The sequence below is a fragment of the Vicugna pacos genome, chromosome 18 (assembly GCF_048564905.1).
Source record: "Vicugna pacos chromosome 18, VicPac4, whole genome shotgun sequence".
In the NCBI taxonomy this organism is placed as follows: Eukaryota; Metazoa; Chordata; class Mammalia; order Artiodactyla; family Camelidae; genus Vicugna; species Vicugna pacos.
The window spans coordinates 32,047,406-32,060,355 of record NC_133004.1 but is presented as its reverse complement, the minus strand read 5'-3'; the positions used below and the strand labels follow the sequence as shown (position 1 = coordinate 32,060,355).

General features: G+C 46.0%; 1 protein-coding gene across 6 annotated transcripts in view; it reads right to left on the bottom strand.

Annotated features, from left to right (window-relative positions):
- Positions 1 to 12,950, bottom strand: part of KATNIP (katanin interacting protein) — a 171,920-nt gene that overhangs the window by 28,688 nt on the left and 130,282 nt on the right. For all 6 annotated transcript variants that reach the window (XM_072942824.1, XM_072942823.1, XM_072942822.1 and 3 more), the window contains one exon: positions 9,034 to 9,907. In XM_072942824.1, the coding sequence (XP_072798925.1) occupies positions 9,034 to 9,907 (874 nt within the window). The remainder of the gene's footprint in view (positions 1 to 9,033; positions 9,908 to 12,950) is intronic.

Below are 12,950 nucleotides of genomic sequence, written 5' to 3'. Positions count from 1 at the left end.
TCTATATACTTTGCATTTCCTCAGAAAAGCAACCACCATGCAAATTAAGAAACACTCTTGCTGTGTTAGAACCTTTGCCGGAAGTCATTCTCCACTTCACAAACTCACAAGACTCAGGGCCATGCTGCTGCCTGTGGCATCTGAGTCAGCAGCCCCAGGGTCTGCTCCCGAGGCTGTCACAGTCATGTGACCCTGTTGGGGGTTTCAAAGGCTACCGAATGGCAGGTGGAAGGCTTCTGAAAGAATGTTAAATGGAAAAAAAAATGCCAGAGTTGCCATTTTCGATGCGGCATTTCCTAGTGTGGGCAGCGTGTCCCCACGTGTGAATACCATCGTTTCTGGGTGGTAAAGAGGAAAGACTTTTATTTCTCCTTTGACACCTTACCTTCGAAGTCCCCTACGTGTATTATTTTTATAAGCAGGGGGAAATTCTATTAAAAAAACCCAAACCACCTAGGTATCTCACAAGGTAAAAAATTTACTTCTACATGTGGCTAAATTGGTTCCAAGAGCTGAAGCCGCGCCCGGAACATATGGCGAAGACGGGGCTGGCCCTCAGGAGGGTGGCTCTGAAGGCCCTGCTCTCTTCCTTGTAGAATATAAAAGCTCAGCGTGTGCCTCAAGCAGCCGCCTGTCCTCACAGCCACGCCACGGCTAACTGCCATCTAAGGGTGTCATTCTGGAAAAACAGCAGCTGATGACACTGACATTCTGTTTTTCCTCCTTTCATATCGTACTGCACCCTGCACTCCATTTTCTGCCTGTCTCCTAGGGGGCCTGGTTCCATCAATTATCTCCTCTCTCCAGAATCTTCAATCACTCCTTCCCCACTGGCATCTTCCCTGCTCTCCGCCTGCAGACATGCATAAATCTCTCCCACCTGCAAGAAAAAGGAAACCGGCCTGATCCTGCGGCTCCCTCCAATCGCAGTCCTACTTCCTCCCTCCTCTCAGTGCAGACACTGCATCCTCCTCACCACCACCCTCCCTCAGCCCCCTGCAACCTGGCTCCTTGGCGCAGAGTCGTTGTTTTGCCCACCCAAACTCCATCTCCTCTTCTCCTAGGAACAAAATCCTGATTTTTCCCTTTGAGGATTCCCCCCTGCAACCCTGCCACCACCTTCAGGCCGTGCAGATTAGGCCAGTGCTGACAGCATCCTTCCAAGCTGAGCCCATGAAAGGAACTACGGGGAGAGGGGCTCTCTTTAAACTGGCACTGCTGAGCTGGCAGGATGGAGGGGTGGAGCTGTCAGCGGCCATTTGCTACACTCTGCAGGGTACAGCCTGCCTGAGAATGAAGCCAATGTGGGGAGCGGGAGCCGAGAGATGGAGAGAGTGTCCTGATGACATCATTCGGGCCCCTGGATCCAGCCATGCCTGAAGTCAAACCCCTGGTAGTTTCCTGTTCCTTGCATCCATAAGAGTCCTAGAATTCCCACAACTCTTCACTGAAATGATTTTCTCTGAGTCCACAATGATTCCGAGTCCACAATCCTTTCTCAGTCCTCATTCCATGCTTGACGTCCCAGGCAAAGCTCTTCCATCTGGCAGTCCCTCCTCCACCAGCTGAGGAGGCATGGTTACCTTCCTGCTTCTCCACTTCCCCATCGACAGCTCCTCCCTTCGTATCACAGCGCTGCACACCCCCCACCCCCGCCCCCGCCTCGCTCCTCCCCATACTCTAAGCCTGGTTGCGCTGGAAGGCCTCAGCTCCAACCGGTCCTTTCTCAATACTCCTCTCTCGTCTGGCTCCTGGCTCCCAGGCAGGCGCTGCTCACTGCCATAAGCCAAGCTCCAGCTTCTCTCCCTGGGGCACCGTCTTCCGGTTCCAGTGACCCCTTGGGAGGCGTGTCCACTCTATCACTTCAAACTCTAAGGGCCAAAAATGGAGTTTGTCATCACCGCTCTAACTGGCATTATCTCTACTATGCTAAGAGTAAAGAAAACCTAACACCTCACTATGCCCCGCAGCCCTGAGTGTGGCTCCCGGCGACTTCTCCAGCCTCACCTCACACCTCCTTTCCAGGATCATCCAGCTCCGGCCACGCCAGCCATTCTGTGATGGACACCACAGTCTCTTCTTCCCTCAGAATCTTTGCCCCTACTGCGCCCTCTGCCAGGAATGCTCTTCCCCCACGGCCCCACTTAGCTGGCTCTTCTTGACACCCTCTTTCTTGGAGAAGCCGCCTCTGTCCTGTTGCCTGCTGCATCCCAGGGCCTGACACAGAATCTGGTGCCTGGAGGTGCTCAATAATCGTCTGCCAGTAAAGGGACGGGTGGTTGGTACCACCATCACGTGCCCTCTTTGCTCCGCCACCACCTGTCAGTTCTCCCACATCTGTCCTCTCCCCTCCCCTCCTTTTCGTCTGTCATTAACAAGACCCCAGGAGTTCCTCCCACCCTTTCCTCCAGGCGTGAGGCTAAACATCTGGCAGAAGGAACTTCCCATATGGATCGTCATGAGCTCAGTTTGTGATTTAATTTCCACCAGCTGAAATGAATGGACCAGGTTGGTCTGCAAGGGCACCGAGGAGAAAGACCAAAAGCCATGTGTCAGGGACTCAGGCTGCGCTTCTGTGCCTGGGTGTGCAAGAAAGGCAGGGCTTTGCTTTCATCCTGCATCTGCTTTCTGACCCACTCTCCCGAGGAGGTACACACTGGGTTTTAAGAGCAGAGGGGTGCAGACTTTGTCCTGGACCTTTCAGATGTGACAGCAGCCTGGGGCCAGCGCTTCCCCCTGTCGGCCGCAGAACACACAACTCATCAGTCCTTGGGAGTCGGACAGCTGCTGGGATCAGCTGTCCGACTGTCTGACTGTCTGTTTGTCCTGTCTGTCACAATCCCTGCCCACAAATATGAATGGACAACAGAAAGCTACTGCTTTAGTCTGCAGTCAATACAGTCTGGGAGGGACCAATGATATGAGATGACAGGATTGAAGATTCAAAACTACTCCTGGAGTGGTGGAGATTAATATGAGCTGCAAAATTCTGAACTTCAGTTTATAAAAATCACTGACACCACCACGAGGCACGCACTAATTGCTACTAAAATGGGGAGTGAAAAAGCACGTGGTGAGATGCACACAGCCGTGTTTACTGTAGGTGCACTGCCCTTCGGCCACTGCTGATTGGACAAGGAGTGGACGCCTGACCCAAGCCGGCCAGTCAGCTTCTCCCCTGAGGCTTTGGAATTGGTTTCTAGAGACGGAGCCGGGAAATTCTGTCACTTTTGGACCGTGAGTCCATTTCCTGCAATGTGCGCAGAGCTGAGAAAGCCGATCTCATGAGGAAGAGTGAGGGAAGGTGGACCTGCAGAGAAGCAGAGGCAGGGCCCAGCAGTCCTGGAAGAGTCAGGGTGATGCTTCCTCGGTGCCTGCTGGCTTTCTGGTTCCTCTCTTCCAATCCCGTGAGATGCAATACTTCCTGACTTTGGGGACCCAAACTTTGTCCTGGAGCATTCTCCAAATAAAACCCCCTTTATTGCTTAAACTGGGCCAGTGCGATTTTATACGCCTGTAGCTAACTGACCCCATGATGAATACACTTCCAAAATGCAGATGTCATTACAACAAGGTACTTTGTTGGAAAAAGGATCTCCAGGTTCTGTCTCATGGTGACAACACGATTCTAGTCCCAGGGAAGAACTTGGGCACTTGTTCATTCTACAAGCACCGTTAGAGGGCTTGGCCCGAACCTTTAATGAAGGGCACGGCTGTGGGATTTGGCTCTAAGTAATGGGTAATTTAAAATTTCTAAGCAACTTTCCTTTTTAGCACGACCAGCTTAACAAGCATTAAATCTCAAGGGCTCAGTTCTTAACGTGTGTTGAGCCAAGCAGTGAAATGCCTGGAAAGAAATTAAAATGAGACAGTCTTTTGCATGTGGACAAGTTAGAAAAATGCCCATCACCTTATAACTGCTAGAGGTGCTCTGGGTTTGTGTACCAGGAAGGCTTGACATTGCCTCACTCTCCCCAGACAGGTGGATGACGACGTTATGGGAACAGGGCAGCTTAGGGGAGTAGTTTGCAGCCTGGAGGCTGAAGCAGGATTGCCTGGGTTCAAATCTTGCTCTAACCCTTATTGGCTGTGTGACCTGAAGAAAGTCACTCAAACCTCACGTTTTCTTTTCTTTTCTTATTGTGTAACTTTCAGGTGTACGGCATTGTAGTTCAATATCCATGTGCACTACAAAGTGATCATCACCGTAAGTCTAGTTCCCATCCATCACCATACAGTTGACCCATTTCTTTCACCCATTTCTCCCATACCCCACCTACCTTCCCCCTCAGTAACCACTAATCTGCTCTCTGTATCATGAATTTCTTTCTGTTTTATTTCCTTTGTTTTATTAGATTCCATGTATGAGTGAAGTGATTGGTATTTTTCTTTCTCTCTCTGATTTATCTCACTTAGTGTAATACCTGCAAGGTTCACTCATGTTTTTGCAAATGGCAGGACTTTCTTCCTTTTCATGGCAGAGTAGTATTCCATTGTACAGGTAGCAGTCCATGTGTATATACATACACCACATCTTCTTTCTTCACTCATTAGTGGACACTTAGGTTGTTTTCCTACCTTGGCTCTTGTAAAGAATGCTGCAGTGAACATGGAGGTGCATATATCTTTTTCAAATTAGTGTTTTTGTGTTCTTTAGATAAATACACAGAAGTGTCATACCTGGGTCATATATAGTAGTTCTAGTCTTCATATTTTGAGGAATCTCCATACTGTTTTCCATGGTGGCTGCACCAATGTACAACCCCACTAATACTGTTCTCTTTTCTCTGCATCCTCTCCAACACTTGTTATTTTTGTCTTGTTGATAGTAGCCATTCTAACAGATGTGAGGTGGTATCTCATTGTGGTTTTGGTCTGTGTTTTCCTGATAGTGATGTTGCACATCTTTTCATGTGCATGTTTGCCATCTGTGTGTCTTCTTTGGAAAGGTACCTATTCAGATCTCCTGTCCACTTTTAAATGTGGTTGTTTGGTAATTTGTCATTGATTTGGATGAATTCTTCATATATTTTGGATATTAACTCCTTATATATGATTTGCAAATATCTTCTCCCATTCAGTAGGTTGCCTTTTCATTTTGATGACGGTTCCCTTTACTGTACAGAGGCTTTTAAGTTTGATGTAATCCTATTTATTTATTTTTGCTTTTGTTTCCCTTCCCTTTGGAGTTAGGTCTATAAAAACATTGCTAAGGCTGATGTCGGTGAGATTACTGCCTGTATTTTCTTCTAGAAATTGTATGGTTTCAGGTCTTATAGTCAGAAGCCTTTAGTCCATTTTCAGTTACTCTTTGTGCATGGTGTAAGATAGTGGTCTAGTTCCATCCTTTTGCATGTGGCTGTTCAGTTTTCCCAACACCATTTATTGAAGAGACTGTCCTTTCTCCATTTTATGTCTTTGTTCCTTTGTTATTAACAGACCATAAATATGTGGGTTTATTTCTGGGCTCTCCCTTCTGTTCCACTGATCTGTGTGTTTGTTTTTGTGCCAGTATCATACTGTTTTGATTATTATACCTTTGTAGTATAGTTTAAAATCAGGACATATGATACCTCCAGCTTTGTTCTTCTTTCTCAGGACTGTTTTGGCTGTTTGGGATCTTTTGTGGTTCCATACAAATTTTAGAATTATTTGTTCTAGTTCTGTGAAACATGACATTGGAATTTTGTTAAGGATTATATTAAATCTATAGATCTTTTTTTGAGCAGTATAGACGTTATAACAATATTAATTCTTCCGATCTATGAGCAGGGAATATCTTTTGTGTGTGTGTGTGTCTTCTTCAGTTTCCTTCATCAGTGTCATAGTCTTCAGTGTACAAGTTGTTCATTTCCTTGGTTAAATTTATTCTGGGGTATTTTATTCTTTTTAATGCAATCATAAATGGGATTGCTTCTTTATTTCTCTGATAGTTCATTATTAGTGTATAGAAATGCCACAGATTTCTGTATATTGATTTTGTATCCTGTAATTTTACTGATTTATTAATTATGACAGATTTTTTTTTAATGGAGTTTTCAGGGTTTTCTACACACGATATCATGTCATCTGCAAATAGTGAGTTTTATTTCTCCTGTTCTGATTTGAATGCCTTTTATTTTTTGTTGTTGCCTAATTGCTGTGGCTAGGACTTCTGATACTATGTTGAATGAAAGTGGCTAGAATGGGTATCCTTGTCTTGTTCCTGATCTTAGAGGAGAAAGGTTTCAGCTTTTCACCATTGAATATGATGTTAGCTGTGGATCTGGCATATACGGTCTTTATTATGTTGAAGTGTGTTCCTTCTATACTCACTTTGTTGAGAATTTTTATCACAGGTAAATGTCAAATTTTGTCAAAAGCATTTTTTACATCTATTGAGGTAATATATGATTTGTATCCTTCATTTTGTTGTATCATGTTGATTGATTTGCAAATATTGGACTATCCTTACATCTCTGAAATAAATCCCACTCGGTCATGGTGTTGCTGGATTCAGTTTGTTAATATTTTGTTGAGAATTTCTGCATGTATGTTCATCAGTGATACTGGCCTGTAGTTTTCTTTATTTAATGGTGTCCTTGTCTGGTTTTGGTATAAGGGTAATGCTGGCTTTGTAAAATGTGTCTAAAAGATTTCCCTCCTCTTCAATTTTTTGGAGGAGTTTGAGAAGACTAGGTTTTAAATCTTCTTTGAATGTTTTGTAGAATTCACCAGTGAAGCTGTCTGGTCCTGGACTTTTGTTTGATGGAAGATTTTTTTTATTACTGTTTCAATCTCCTTACTAGTAATTGGTCTCTTTAAATTTTCTATTTTTTCATAATTCAGTCTTGAAAGAGTGTATGTTTCTAGGAATGTATCCATTTCTTCCAGGTTGCCCAATTTGTTGGCATATAATTGTTTGCAGTAGTCTCTTATGATCTTTTGTATTTCTGTGGTATTAATTGTAACTTCTCTTTCATTCCTAATTTTATTTATTTGAGCCTTCTTTCTTTTATCCAAGGCTAAAGCTTGCCTACTTTATTTATCTTTTCAAAAAATCACCTCTTAGTTTCACAGGTTTTTTTCTGTTTTATTTTATTCTCTACTTCATTTATTTCTGCTCTGATCTTTATTATTTCCTTCATATACTAATTTGGGGCTTTAATTGTTCTTCTTTTTCTAGTTCTTTCAGCTGTAAAGTTAGATTATTTATTGGAGATTTTTCTTGTTTCTTGAGGTAGGCCTGTATTGCTATGAACTTTCATGCCACTTTTGCTGTATCCCACAGATTTTAGTATGTCATATTTCTGTTTCATTTGTCTCCAAGTATATTTTGATTTCTCCTTGATTTATTCAATGGCCCATTGGTCGCTTTGCTGCATGATGTTTAATTCTCATGTTTTGGTAGGTTTCCCCATTTTTTTTCTTGTGGTCCATTTCTAGTTTTATATCATCGATAGAAGAAGAGCGATTCCAGCTTTCTTTTCATTTCCACTCACATGGGCTATCTTTTATCCCCCACACTCCCGCCTTCACTTCCAGTCTGTGTGTGTCCTTATTTCTGAAGTGAGTTTCTTGTAGGCAGCAGGCAGATGAGTGCTATTTTTTTTAATACATTCTGCCACTCTCTGTTTTTTGATTGGTGAATTTAGCCTATTTTAATTAATTATTTTTAAAAAAAACAGTGTTTTTGTGCTGGTTTTCAGGCTGAGTGAGTCTGTGAGTGAGCAATTTAAAAGCAAGTCTTCTGTTCTCTGCAGTTCTGTAGCTCTCCTGAGTGTATTCCCCACTGGTTTTCAAAACCAGAAGTTTTGGGGGCTCATCTCTCTTGTGCAGAATCCAAGGATTGGGGTGCCTGATGTGAAGCATGGATCCCTCAGTCCCCAGGAGAATAACTGCCTTTGTGATCTCTCCTATCTGTGGATTGTCATGGCTGGGGTGTGGGTTTTTTTCCCTTAATGAGATCATCTCTCTGCCTCTCCTACCGGCCTTGATGCTGTCCTTTTACTCTGTCTTAGGAGACACTGTTCACCCAGTTTTCAGAGGAAATTATTCCATATATAGTTGTAGATTTGTTGTGTCTGTGGGAGGAGGTGAGAGCTGGATCTTCCTATGCCACCATCTCGAACCTTTCACCTTTCTCTGCTGTCTTACCTCGCATTTCCTTTATCTGTAAGATGGGGCTGTTGTGAGGATTCAATGAGCTCATCTGAGCAATGTGCCTGGCTCTACAGGTTCCAGACTAGAGGTTCCAGATTTATAAGTCGCAGAGTTTGAATCCAAATAGTTTGACTCCTAGTTGCTATGCTACACTCTATCCCAGTAGCCAAATCTGAGTGCAAATAGTCAGAAACCCAGCCTTTGGCACCTCCTTTCAGATCTCTTAGAGATAATCTACTGCAAAGTTCACAGAGCAGGTGAATCCTGCTAGCAGTTGTGTATTTTTTTTTTTTGACCCACACAGTGGTTTAAAAATAAACTCTATCCATTGCCAGTGTTGAAAAATAAGAATATTCTACACTTCAGATTTCTCTTGATAAAGGGAAAAGGGAGACCTGGCATACTGGCCGTGTATTCCTGACACCAAAAACCCCCTTTAGGTGGGCTTGTGCTCTCCAGTTTGCCACAGTCCTCACCACTCCCTATAATACTCCCTACTCCCAGGCAAGAATCAATTGCTATTTATATTACACTTGTGTTATTTTTCTAACAGCACCGTTAAGAGAAAAGTGATGTAATTAGAGACCAGTGTCTCTATCAGAGGTGAAATGAGAGTCTAGATTGGAAAAGCCATGTTTTGCAAGAAAAATAGACAAAGAAACATATCTTGGAGGCAATGACAAATATACCTATGAGGTTCACATGCCAAGTGTGTCTTGTCCATTTCACTCACTGCTGCCACCCCTATGGCCCATGAGACAGGGAATTTGAGACCCTTGGTTGAGAAGAACCCCCTCATTTTGCAGATGAGGAAACTGAGGTCCAGGGAGCCTGTGAGTGGCCCTGGCTCAGGGATGACGGCCCCTAAGGCATACTGCTTCTGGAGCTTACCTCTGCTGGCTGGCTGTCTGTCACCATGACTGCCACTGAGGGCATCCTTCCTCAGGCCCCTCCTCCCACTAGCAGGATGCTCCCTGTGGGAGGACTGGTTAAAGATGTCGAAGTCATCACTGCAGACTCTGGGGGTTGCCCTCTGGGCTCTCTCACTGGCAATGACATTCCAGCTGCTTGTCCGCCCTTGCTCACGCCTGGGGCCTTTATCCTGGGCCTCGGTCTCTTCAGACCCCTCAAGGATGGCGTTGTCTGACAGAAGCCTACCTCTGCAGTCTAGCGGCTTCTCCGGGCTCAGCCAGAGGGGTTTTGATTTCTGGCCTCCCTGCTTCTGGCCTTTCCCTGCAGGAGAAGGTTGTAACCAAGATGGAGTTTTCCCTGGCAGCTCAGAGACTTTTCTGCCCGTGAGGTTTTCCAGCTGTTGGATCAGTGAGAGCTCCCGGTCAAGGGGAGCGGGGCATTCCCCAGGTGGAGAGTGTGGAGGGGCACTGGGCATGCCACCCGGCGAGGCTGGGGCAGCTAAAAAGCTGAAGTCTTCCTCTAACTTGGACAGACTGTCTTCCGTGCAATCTGGAGAATTCATCCTTTCACCAAAAAAATTTCCTGGCGAAGAAACCTTCACATCCTCCGCTGCTCCAGCTGGCTGCGCATCGCTGACATCGAGCATCTCGTCCCCGTCTGTGCCAGCCATCTTGCAGGCACCTTTGCTTTCTTCCGAGTGGGTGGTAATGCTGTTCTCCATTCTCTCGTTTTGCAGGCCCACCAGGATGCTCTGGTCAGCGGGGGCCTCTCCACCTCCTTTGTCTAACTGGCCATCAAAGATGAGATCTTTGTTGACATAAAGCTTCACGTTCTTGGCTCCCATGTCAAGATCCTGAAAACACAAAATTTCACAAAATGAAGACGTGCAGCATCAGACTGATGTATCAGATTTTTGAAAGGAGCAGATGAAAGGAAGGGAAGCAGAAGTGCTGGGGCTGTGAAGTAAGGATCAGTCTCATTTCTGTGCAGAGTGTTAGCGTCCGCTGTAAATCAAAGGACAGTGGCGAAGAGAAGGCCTCCATCCCCACCTTCGTCATCATTACCTCCTGCTGGGACATTTGTAATAGCCTGCTAATTGGTCTCCCTGCTTCCTGTCTCTTGCCACTTCAACCTCAACTTCACATTGCCACTAGAGTTAATTTTCTACAAGGGCAGATTGGGCCCAGTCGCACCCTTTTGTGAAATCCTTTGTTTTTTCACTGCCTATAGCAGCATCCTTTAAAATGTGGTTCCTGGGCCTCCTGCAGCAGAAAAGCTTGGCAGGCACAGAAAATGCAAACTCCTTGGATTCCCCAGGTGCCATATTTTGAGGGGGCCCTGAGCGCAGAGCCTGAGACAAGGATTTGAGCACAGGTAGCTTACTGGCAGGTGTTCTTAGAGAAAGAGCCAGATGGGGCAGGAAAAAACCCAAAAAACTTTCTGAGACAGTCACTGCTGTGGGCAAGTGGGGCTCCAGCAGGCTAGGGGACTCTGAAAACGCACCTCAGACGTGTCCCTTGAAAGGTAGGAGGCTGGGTGTTTATCCACTGACCCCCTTCTCTGCCATTGATGGTTGCCCCGGGGGCACCGACTGCCTATCCTATGCACAAGCTCAGCCCTCCAGTGGCTTTGGGAAAAGGATCCAAGCAGAAGGCTTAGAGCCCAGAAGCCCTGGAGGTGGTACCCAGTCAGCACGCCTGGGACTGCACAGAAGGTGGAGAACCCCAGGCCCATGCGATGAATTCCAAATTCCTCGGCATGACACACAATAGCCTTTACAAAAGGGTCCCTGTCTAGCCTTCTGTCTCCTTCTCTCCCAAAACTTCCACCCCATAGCATGCAGGTGTGCAACGCTTCTTTGGTCATATTTCAAATCAAGTCACACCTCCTCCCCATACTGCCCTATTAGTCTATTCCTCTTTACATAAAAACATGTTCAAAAAACAGCTTTATCAAAGAATATAAAATATACCTCATTTGGTAAACTGTGCATATCAAAAGTACACAATTTTATAAGTTTCAGCATGGATAGACCCATAAATTCATCTCCACGATCTAGGCGATGAACACACCCATCACCCCCGGGCTTCCCTCACACCCCTTGGTAATACCTCCCTCCCCCGTTACCCCCCCCATCCCGAGCCAACCACCCAGCAACTTCCTGTCACTGTAGATCAGTCTGCATTTTCTAGAATTTTTATATAAAAGGAATCACGCACTATGAAGTCTCTGGGTTCTGGCTTCTTTCACTCAACATAGTAACTTCTGAGGTTCATCCGTGTTGTGTCAATGAATCATTTTCTTCCTTCTCATGGCTGAGGAGCAAGCAGTCTGTTCTGAGGTGCCCCCACAATCTGAGAGTCACTGTCGCAGCTGCCTCTCCTCCCCTGCAGCTGGCCTCTGCCTCCTCCTCTACAGGAACCCACTCAGCCAAGGGCACCCAGAGCTGGGGTGACAACTCACTGTCTGGGCTGATTCTGATTGGCTCCCATTGTCCTGGTCTGTCACTCATAGAGCCCTCTTTTCACTCTCACGGGTCACCTGGTTTGGACAACTGATTTTTGGGTTCAGCAGGTGGCCAAATCCACTGGGCAATTCTCAGTCCTCAGGTAGGGTCTCCTCCTGCCTCCTTGTTCTCACCCCGCTCCTCCTCCTCTGCAGCTGGGCCAGTTCCCCTGCACGCTCTCGCTGGGTGGTCCCATTCAGGCCCGAGGCTCTAAATAGCATCCCTGTGCTGGTGACTCCCGATTACTTTTACCTCCAACCCTGACCTCTCCACCCAGCCCCAAGTGACCACGTGACCTCTCTTCATGCATATCTAACCAGCATCTCAACCTTAACACGCCCCAGACAGTTATCAACCTGCTTTCCCAGAACTGTATCTTCTCTCATCTTAAAAATGGTTCCACCAGCCAACCAGCTGCCCTGAGCCTGTCCTTGATTCCTCTTGCTTTCTCACGCACAATCCAATCAGTCCAAAGTCCTGAGGCTCTACCTCCAAAACCCCTCCCAAATCTGAGCTCTTCTCCCTGAATGGCTGCTGCCTCCTGGCCCGGAGCCACCATCACCCTTCCCGGAGACAAAGACCGACCGACCGACTAACCTAACCGTAACCTCCTAACTGGTCTGCTTCCTCTCTGCACTGTCATGCACCCACCCCCAACCACCCTGGCACACACACTTCACTTTCTACCCAGCAGCCGGTCTTTTATTTAAAAAAACAAAAAAACAAAAAAAAAAACCCTTTAATCAGATCACAGGAGCCCCCTGCTTAAAACCACCCAATGATTTCCTAGTGTGTACAAGATCTTGTGGTGGCCCACAGCGAAAAAAAATGTGACGATGAATATATGTATGTTCATGTATAAATGAAAAATTGTGCTCTACACTGGAATTTGACACAACATTGTAAAATGACTATAACTCAATAAAAAAAGTTTAAAAAAAAGACACACACACATAAAAAGGAGAAGAAATTCCAGCTCCCTTCGGGCGCCAACAAGGCCGGCATGATCTGGTCCTGCTGACGACCTCTCTGACCCCTGCTCCCACCACGCTCCCCTCCCCGCTCTGCTCTCAACAGGGCTGTGGCTGTTGCCCTGTGATCCTGCCAAGCTCAGGCCACCTGGGGACCTGTGCACTGGCCTGGAATGTTCTACCGCAGATTCCAGCAAGGCTGGCTCCTCGTCTTCAGAGAGATCTGGCCACTCTCTCTAGAGCAGTCCCCGCCCCATCCAGCCCATGGCCCTGTTTTATTTCCTTCTGGCCTCTGAAATGGTTTTGTCTATCAGCTTTTTTTTAAATTGAAATATAGTTGATTTACGATGTTGTGTTAGTTTCTGGTGTACAGCAAAGTGATTCAGTTATACATACATATATTCTTTTTCATTATAGGC